This window comes from Danio rerio, chromosome 10 (genome assembly GCF_049306965.1).
Source record: "Danio rerio strain Tuebingen ecotype United States chromosome 10, GRCz12tu, whole genome shotgun sequence".
In the NCBI taxonomy this organism is placed as follows: Eukaryota; Metazoa; Chordata; class Actinopteri; order Cypriniformes; family Danionidae; genus Danio; species Danio rerio.
The window spans coordinates 9,787,239-9,797,044 of record NC_133185.1 but is presented as its reverse complement, the minus strand read 5'-3'; the positions used below and the strand labels follow the sequence as shown (position 1 = coordinate 9,797,044).

General features: G+C 34.8%; 1 protein-coding gene across 1 annotated transcript; it reads left to right on the top strand.

The window, feature by feature from the left end:
- Nucleotides 1-2,037: 2,037 nt before the first annotated feature.
- prdm8a (PR/SET domain 8a) lies at nucleotides 2,038-8,216 on the top strand. Its single transcript, XM_001343438.8, has 4 exons — nucleotides 2,038-2,119; nucleotides 2,711-2,905; nucleotides 4,269-4,476; nucleotides 6,861-8,216. Exons 1-4 carry the CDS (start codon nucleotides 2,102-2,104, stop codon nucleotides 7,826-7,828), a joined length of 1,389 nt encoding a protein of 462 aa, XP_001343474.5. The 5' UTR covers nucleotides 2,038-2,101; the 3' UTR covers nucleotides 7,829-8,216.
- Nucleotides 8,217-9,806: the final 1,590 nt, after the last annotated feature.

Below are 9,806 nucleotides of genomic sequence, written 5' to 3'. Positions count from 1 at the left end.
AGTCTAGATTTTCAGTAAAAATATTTTTTTAGGTCTGATAATTATGTGGGCAATTTATCACATTTAACCAATTTACATTTAGTCTGTTTACCCAAAAATAAAAAATAATCCAACCTGATGCTTTAGTATTTATTTAATTACATTTTAATGAATTCCCCCCCCCCCCCCTCCCCCTGCTCGGGGTCAGTTGCAATGTTTGACTTTGTCTGTTCAAGTTTAAATTCCCAATAAATGATCATATGTACATACAGTTGCAATCAGAACTATTAAACGCCCTTAAATTTTTTTTTAATATTTCCCAAATTATGTTTAACAGAGCAAGGAAATACATTTTTAATAGTATTTCTGATAATATTTGTGTGTGTGTGTGGGGGGGGGGGGGGGGGTCTTATTTGCTTTATTTTGGCTAGAATATTTTTATTTAAAAAAAAATAATAAAACATTTTAAGGTCAAAATGATTAGCCCCTTTAAGCTATATATATTTTTTCCGACAGTCTATAGAACAAACCATCATTATACAATACCTTGCCTCATTACCCTAACCTGCCTAGTTAACCTAATTAATCTAGTTAAGCCTTTAAATGTCACTTAAAGCTGTATAGAAGTGTCTTGAAAAATATCTAGTAAAATATTATTTACTGTCATCATGGCTAAGATAAAATAAATCAGTTATTAGAAATAAGTTATCAAACTATTATGTTTAGAAATGTGTTGAAAACATCTTCTCTCTGTTAACAGAAATTGGGGAGAAAAAAATATAATTCAGGGGGTTTAAAAATTCTGATTGCAACTGTATTAGCAATGTGTGTGGGTGTCCAATACATGTGGGTATATTGTGTTAAAATGTTGGTTTTCCTTAAAAGACTGTCTCGGAAAAAACTAAAGGAAATGCAAAAGGTGTTGCAACTGTCCCCACTCTACCCTACTGGTGATTGTTTTCTAAGGAAATTATATAAGTATTTCTGTAGATTTTAAAAGTAAATTTATATATTCTTTAGTTACCTATTTCTATAGAAAAGTCAATTTGCTGTTTCACACTTTCAGTCCTTAAAACTTATGAAACTTACAGGATTAAATGTTGCATGCACTGCAAAAAATATTTTGCTTCAGATAAATAAATGCATAAGTATCTGTATATGTTCACTGTGAAAATAACACAACATATTTTTACTGTTTATTGAGTTGCTTTTTGTATATAGAGTTACTTTTTCAAACATTAAAGTGTTTTAATATAAACAAAAAGAGTGTTTTCCATTCAAATGATTATTATTAGACATTGTGGATGCAGTGATTTTATTAGTTTAATTTCTCTTAGAATTTACAGTTATTTCAGTGGCTTTGGTGCATTTTTCACAACACTATTGACATTTCTCAAAACAATTAGTCATTTTTTCCAACAAATTGCAAATGCTTTTGGAAATGCATCAATTGCTTTTATATAACTATCTGCTGTTTTAAAACACTATCATTTGGATATGTCATGTCAGTCAAAATAAAATAAACTTGTGAATGCTGAACAGTCAATCCACAGATAGATAGATAGATAGATAGATAGATAGATAGATAGATAGATAGATAGATAGATAGATAGATAGATAGATAGATAGATAGATAGATAGATAGATAGATAGATAGATAGATAGATAGATAGATAGATAGATAGATAGATAGATAGATAGATAGATAGATAGATAGATAGATAGATAGATAGATAGATAGATGAATGATAGAGCTGGAAGAGCGGACTGTACGTGAAGAGGAACAATAGCCTGCAGGCATAACACTGGTGAGCAATCATTAACGCGTGACCGCACCGCTGTTAATATGACAGTAATGAGCTCATCTCCGCGATGTCAGTTTAGACATTTGAGCCTGAGATCAGAGCTGGAGATCAGATACACACATCCATGAACGACTCTGACCCAGAACAACTCATATTAGGGACAATATGAGAGGTCAAGGGGGGTCGGGTCTGTGGGCGGAGTCCTGACGTTGTTTTATATGCAGATAAATAATCGCGAGTCATCATAATTTAAGAATCAAAGCTCGGAGCATTCAGGAAAATCAGGAATCACCCCACGACCTGAGAGGAGTTTATTTATGCCGTGGATTAAAATGGTAAGATGCGTCTATGATGCGAATTATAGCGAGACACTGCAGGAAAAACAGTGCACCTGTAAGTTCTGGGCTTTTTGGTTCCCTAAAGCGTTTTCTTTTTACTTTAATGCAAAGGAAAACCATCTAAAATGCGCTTTTAAATGTTACTTTTGTTACTTTTTATCAACTTAATTTATTAAAATTATTTTCTGTACTGCTCTGAGTCATACATCTCTGTTTAAGTAGCACTTGATTCATATTTGTATATCTGAAGTTTTTTTTGCTGAGGCATTTCCTATACAAAATTAGCTTATATAGCCTACGTTTTACAACGTCTACAAATAGGGATAAAAAGTTTTTTTTGGCCTCTAAAATGTCCAATGATAATAAAAGGTCCTGATAATAATAATAATAATAGCCTATATTCGTCATCATTTTTGGATTTCATGCATTGTTCATATTTGTTGAGCTAGATTGACTAAATAATGGTTTATTTGCATGTTGACACATTTTAGAACACTTAGACAAAATGTTTGCTATTCTTAATTTTTGCAGACATAAAATAGGCCTACAGGAATGAATTTGATCTGTTCTATGTGGTCATTGTGTCAGGGTTCAGAGAAGAGCGCGCGGTGTCTGCTGGACGCGGCGGCCGCTCAGCGTTGGATCACAGAGACTCTGAGCAGCATCAGGACCGCTCGAGCAGTGCGGGCAGGAGCGGTGCTCGGACCCTGTGCCGGAGCTCACAGCATCGCCTTCATTGCCTGCAAGTGCTCGGACAGACGAGCCGCCGCCTGCGTGCTCCAGGTAATTTTTCGCCCTGTGATTATAATTAACAGAGGAGACCGAGACATGATGACACGATTTTACGCAATGTATGTTCATTAAAAAAAATAACAACCTAAAGCTTGATATAGAAAAATCAAAGTTAAAGGCATAATTCACTTTCGTCTGTTGAAAAGAAAATTTGGAAGAAAGTTGGAAACCCGTGACCATTGAAGTCAATGGTTACAGGTTGTCTGCTTTCTTTAAAACATCATCGTTTGTGTTTAATAGAATGAAGAAACTCATATAAGTTTGGAAACACTTGAGGGTGAGTAAATAATGAATAGCTTTTCATTTTTTGTTGAACTATCCCTTTAAAACTTCCACCATATGCGAAGGGCAAAAACGAGCTACAGATAGGCTATTTAGGCTATATCTACTGAAATTCTAATTATTAAAAGTCAGCAATATTTAAAAAATTAAACAAGAACTTTAAAAAGTACTAATAACAGGGAAATGAGTATTTTTTGGAAATTATAATTTTAAAATAACATTAAAAAAATTGGATCTAAAACTTTTTTATCTTGACATTAATATTTGCCTTTAATGCTTTTTAAAAATAATAATATAGATGATTGTTTATTAGTAATATTCTGTTTAAACATTTGATTCTATTTTCAAACAAAAATAGAGGATACATTCCTAAAGAAAAAAAGAGTGTAATGTTTGCCTATTACAAAAAATATAATATAGAATTGTAGAAATCAAACTGAAGAGAATTATTCTAATTTTGAACTGCAAAATACTGCAATATTTTTCATATAATTGCAGTTTGGAAAGAAAACCTTACAGATTGTTATTCAAACATAGCTCTTGTGGCAACTTTACCATGTTTCATCTAGTACACGTCTAATAGTCTAAAATAATGCTAATGTAAGTATATAAAGCTATTTTCTGTATTAGGGTACAAATAATATGCAAATATGTGGCGTCATGGTGGTGCAGTGGGTAGCATGATTGTCTTAAAGCAAGAAGGTCGCTGGTTCGAGCCTCAGCTGGGCAAGTTGGCATATTTGTGTGGAGTTGTCATGGTCTCCCCGTTTTTGCGTGGGTTTCCTCCAGGTGCTCCGGTATCCCCCACAGTCCAAAGACATGTGCTTTAGGTGAATTGAATAAGCTACATTGACCATAGTGTATGTGTGTAAAAGAGACCTTATGGGTGTTTCCCAGGGTTGGGCTGCAGCTGAAAGGGCATCCGCTGTGTGAAATATATGCTGGATAAGTTGGCGTTTCATTCCACTGTGGCGACTGCTTATTAATAAAATGACTAAGATGTAAAGAAAATGAATGAATAATATTTGTTTGAATTTTAATATCCTAAAATATGTTCTTTTGCATTGCTCAGATCGACCCATCAGAATCCAGTGAATATCTACAGATGGTTCAGTCTGCAAGGAATTCGGAGGAACAAAATCTAGAGGCGTATATGAAGAACGGACATCTCTATTTTAGAGCCATAAAGGACATTCCTGAACACACAGAGCTTTTGGCTTGGTATGGGAGAGATCTAGCCAAACTGCTTGGCCTCAGCACTGAACGAAAGAACACAACAGGTTTGAATGCATTATATATTTATATACCTGCATTATATATTGAATGTAATGTTTAATTCCTAAATATATCAGTGTTTTTGAACAACTAGGCTGGGTGAATAATTCAGTGACTTAACAGAAAATAGTTGCTTATTGTGTTCCTAATTACGTCAGTGCATTCGAACTAATCAAATGAGTATACAATTCAACGACTCACCAATTAGGAGAGTGCATTTGAATGAATCAATCCAGTGAAAAATTCAGCAACTCACTAATTAAGAAAATCATTTGTTTGATTCCTGAATATGTCATTGTATTTAAACAGATTGATGTAAAAATTCAGCGACTCTGAAAGTAAGACAGTGGCTTATCTTGCTGGTGAATACATCAGTGAATTCAGATGAGTGAATAATAGACACTTTTCACATTTCCGGGTTTCTCCGTAGCAGAAGTCGTCATAGTTAGGTAAACATAGAAAGTTGGAAAAATCTTATTTGCTTAAGTAATTAAATAAAAACTCCACGATGATGTTATAAAGAAAAATAATTGTGTAAGACTGATGACGGCAGCTAGAGAAGAGAATAACATCAAATTTACTCTCAGCCCCATAGACGCTGCATTAGAAACCCATCGCATAATCGGTAATTTGTTTTTTTGTATTTTGAAAAATATGATATGATACATACATAAATACATAAAAATGTTCATACTGGGCGAGGCAGTGGCGCAGTAGGTAGTGCTCTGCTGTCGCCTCACAGCAAGAAGGTCGCTGGGTCGCTGGTTCGAACTTCGGCTCAGTTGGCGTTTCTGTGTGGAGTTTGTATGTTCTCCCTGCCTTTGTGTGGGTTTCCTCCGGGTGCTCCGGTTTCCCCCACAGTCCAAAGACATGTGGTACAGGTGAATTGGGTGGGCTAAATTGTCCGTAGTGTATGAGTGTGTGTGTGTGAATGTGTGTGTGTATATTTCCCAGAGATGGGTTGCGGCTGCAAGGGCATCCGCTGCGTAAAAACCTTGCTGGATAAGTTGGCGGTTCACTCCGCTGTGGCGACCCCGGATTTATAAAGGGACTAAGCCGACAAGAAACTGAATGAATGAATGTTCATACTTTTAAAGATTTAAGATTACGATGACCGTTAAAGAGTCATAACAGTCTTGTGAAAAGGGTCCATTCGGCAATTAAGAGAGTCACTGGTTTTTGTTTGTGAATATGTTGGTGTACTTTAACAAACTGGTTCAGTGAATAATTCAGAGACTCACCAAATGAGATGTTTGTTTTCATTTGTGAATTTATGTTTTTTAAACAAAATGCTTGGACAGTCACCTATTTTTCTTTTAAATAACTCTGTGTATTTGATCGAAACGGTTAAGTGATTATTTCATTAGCTATGTTTCCATCCAAAAATGCAAATTAACTTCATGCGCAAAACTGGAATATCGCATAAAAGACATGCAAATAAAGCAGCGTTTCCATCCAATGAGTCAAAGCAAACAAAATCGTCACTTTCTGATAAACTGCCGCCAAATATCAACAGTAAAAACGGAATTTGCTGTAATCAATCTTTTCTTTATTTAATAAATGACTTGCGTTTAAAGGCGTGAGACACGGAGCACAGACACTCTAGTAATTAATTCTGGAGGTTATTAATAATATGATAACACTAATATTGAAATGGTTATGGCATTTTAGAATGACCAAAACAACATTTCAGATGTTTTATAATGTGCTCAGCCTGCTGGTTTGTCCATTCACACAGATTTTTATCATCACATGATCTCTTATAACAAAATCACATGAACTTTTTTAATGCGCATAGACACATACTGGAATTTGTTTGGTAAAAGTGTTCCCATCGTAGTTTATGCGTATCTTTTCTTATCGCATAAAAAGTTTATCCTACTCAGTTATGCGCATACGTTTTTTATGCGCATTTTCAAAATTCATACGCATCTTGGCATTTCCAACAACCGATTTTATTATGCGCATAAAAATAGGTGGATGGAAACGTAGCTAATAGCCCCTTTCACACATACAGACCTTTCCGAAAAATTACCGGCAATTACCGGAGGATGTGTGAACAGGCCTTTTCTGAAAATACAGGTAAATTTGTTAAGGCAATAAGTACATTATAGATAATTTGCTGGAATGCTGCATTTTGCCAGAAAGAGTGTGTTCACTATTAGAACATTCAGACGCACATCTGTGCTGTTTATGAAAATAAAAACCTTCAAATATTTTTTCAGACATATTTAGCTGCTAGACGTTTCTATGTTCCTTCTTAATGCCAACTGTGTAAAACATTATCAATAAAATGATTATGATAAACCGCTGTTTGTTTACCTTCAAGCTCTGCTTCAGTTGCTTAATGAACCTACAATAAAGTACAATTACTCCCTTTCTCTTTTAGGGTTCATTTGCTTTCAGTGCAAACAGAAATTCCTCTTTGAATTCCCTCTTCTGGCACACCAGAGGTTCTTCTGCACAGAGAAACCCACAAACTTTCTGAATACATTCACCAGGCCCGAAATCCATCCACAGAGTAACAAACCCACCACAGACTTTCACAACTTAGCACGAGAGCTGGAGAACTGCAGGAAAAACAAAGATACAAAAAACACCAAACGAAGACATTCTCTGGAATCAGACTCAGATGAGAGCGACAGCGAACCCTCATCGTTGGATGGAGATAAAAAGGTATCAGTGAAAAGGTTTCGTCTTAATGGAGTGAATAGCCATTCCTGGTCGTCATCCAGCAAAACGTCTTTCAGCGGGAGTCCAAATTTTCAGTTCAGCCCAACAAAGAGCCATGACAACCCCACAGCAGATCCAGACAGCGAGGATTTAAGGTGTAACAAAAGAGTAACAAAGTCTGAATTCTCCTCAAAAAAGTCGTCTGATGTTCCAGATGACCTGAAAAGCGCATTTAAGCAACCTCCTCGCATAACATCCCATATCCCACTTCTATCAGCCAGTTTTCCCAAAAACTCAACATCAGTCCTTCCCAACATTCTACCTCTCAACTTCCAGAGCTCTACTGTTCTATATAAGGAAATTCCCAAACAGTTGGCTCTCATTCCCAGTGCAAACCTTTGGCCTAAAACATCCCGACATCCGCCTACTCCTCCTCTTCAGTCGCTGTTACCTCGCCCTCTGTCGTCTTCTATTGGTTTACCCATGCAAAACTGGTGTGCTAAATGTAATATCTCCTTCCATATGACTTCAGACCTGGTGCAGCACATGAGGTCCCACCACAAGACGGCGCTGTCTGTCGAGAAACAAAACAGACGAGGAGACGAAAGGCTGAAGTGCCAAATATGCAACGAGGCGTTCAGAGAGCGCCATCATCTCTCACGTCACATGACCTCTCATATGTAGCCCATGAGAAAAAAACATCGCACAAAAACTTAGTAAACAGAAATAATATATCATGAAGTGGGTAACTTGTGTGTGCCCTAATGCTATTCAAGGGTGTACACCACAGGTGTCAAACTGGAGGGCCATAGCTCTGCACAGTTTTGCTCCAACCTTAATTAAACACACCTGATTCAATTAATTGAGTCCTTCAGGCTTGTTTGTAACGAACAAGTAGGTGTGTTGGACCAGATATTGGAACTAAACAGTGCAGGGCTTGATACCCCATGAGGTTACAAGAGAGCATTTGAAAAGGGCAGAAAATAGATTATTCTTGCTAAAAAATAATTTAATTTATTTAAGTAATTATTTACTATAAGTTATTTACTATTTAATAATTTAGTATTTAAATATAGTAATTTAAGAATTTTAAAAAGTGATTTCAGACTCAGACATGCAAACCCTGAAAAGTCTTAAAACTACCTACTACAAGTAGCTTTTCTTTTTGTTTTGTAGGTGTGTTTTAAAAATGAATATGATTAGATGGTTTTAGAATTAACTAATAGTGTTTTTATTATTATTAAATAAAATATTTGGGTAACTCTGCCAAAAAATAGCCAATTTATTTGATATTTAAAAAAATATATTTTTAATAACACTGTATTTTATCTTTCGTGCCCATTTGGGATGTGTGTTAACTAATTTTGTGGGGGGAAAATGTTGTATAAATTAATATAGTTCAATGCTATTAGTTTTATTTTTAATAAAATAAAAGCAAAGCTTTTTGTGAATATTTGTATGTCCTTCTGTTCATTGTATTATTTGGACATTGAATTGGTACTGGTCACTTTTCATGCGTTTATTGATGCATATTGATTTCTGATATAACACTTTTATTTATTCTAAAACCCCTTTGGGTTGTGAATTAAAATAAAAGTAAAATAACTGATTCAAATGTACTTAAAATGAATTTGTGCTGTTTTATTTTTAATAAAAAGAAATGTAGGCAAATATTTTCAGAATATTTGCATTATTGGGATTCTGAATTGTCACTGGAGCTCTTTCATACATTTCTTCGCATTTTGATGTGTGACATGAAAAAGCATTCAGTAAATAAATGCACTTGATTGCCAATTGATTAGTATATTTAGTAGATAGAATCTATTAACGTTTTGTGAGTATTGGTATTTAACACCCAAATAGTCACATTTAAACTTCACATAATTTTAAAAATCCGTTATTGTATTGTAAAATAATTGATATTTAGGATTTTACATTCAAACAAATGATTTATGAGGTTAATATTTCCCCCTCTATCCTAATACATAGTTCTGGTTTTGTAAAAGAAAATGATGCTATTTATATGTTTATGTTTATGTGTTAACTGGAAATAAAACTATTTTAAACATCTTGCCATTGTACCCATTTATTTAAATAACTTACATTTAGAAGTCTATCAGCATTAGCTACTGTAGATTTTAGCCGCAATACTAGTTAGGACACTATGTGGCACCAGAGTACTTAATATCCATCTGTACACTAACAAATAAATATTCCATATGTATACTTAAGCTATAAACAAAAGTAGGTAATGCTGTCGCCTCACAGCAAGAAGATCGTTGATGGAATAATCTTCCAATTTCCACTCCGCCTGCAAATACACTGGTATCCTTTAAGCAACAACTATAAACCCATCTCTTCCAAGAACACCTAAACCCTGGTGAATAATACCAAAACCATTCATAAGGAGCGCTGTCTTTCTCTCTCTTTCTTTCAAACGCCTAATCTAGCACTAAATTCTCTTAGCACAAACAAATTACTTTGAATAACTAGCACTTATGTATGTATGCATTGCCTCTTCTTGTTGAATTGCTGAATACCTCCTCAATTTTAAGTTGCTTTGGACAAAAGCGTCTACTAAATGACTTAAAGTAAAAGAAAATAAATATAACAAGTGAATGAATTAGAAATAATAACATGTATGAAAAACACAACTCAACGA

What these genes read in the sequence shown, in the direction of transcription:
- prdm8a (XM_001343438.8), top strand. An exon ending in CCGCCGCCTGCGTGCTCCAG is followed by an intron (nt 2,906 to 4,268) that starts GTAATTTTTCGC and finishes TGCATTGCTCAG; the next exon opens with ATCGACCCATCAGAATCCAG. An exon ending in TGAACGAAAGAACACAACAG is followed by an intron (nt 4,477 to 6,860) that starts GTTTGAATGCAT and finishes TTTCTCTTTTAG; the next exon opens with GGTTCATTTGCTTTCAGTGC.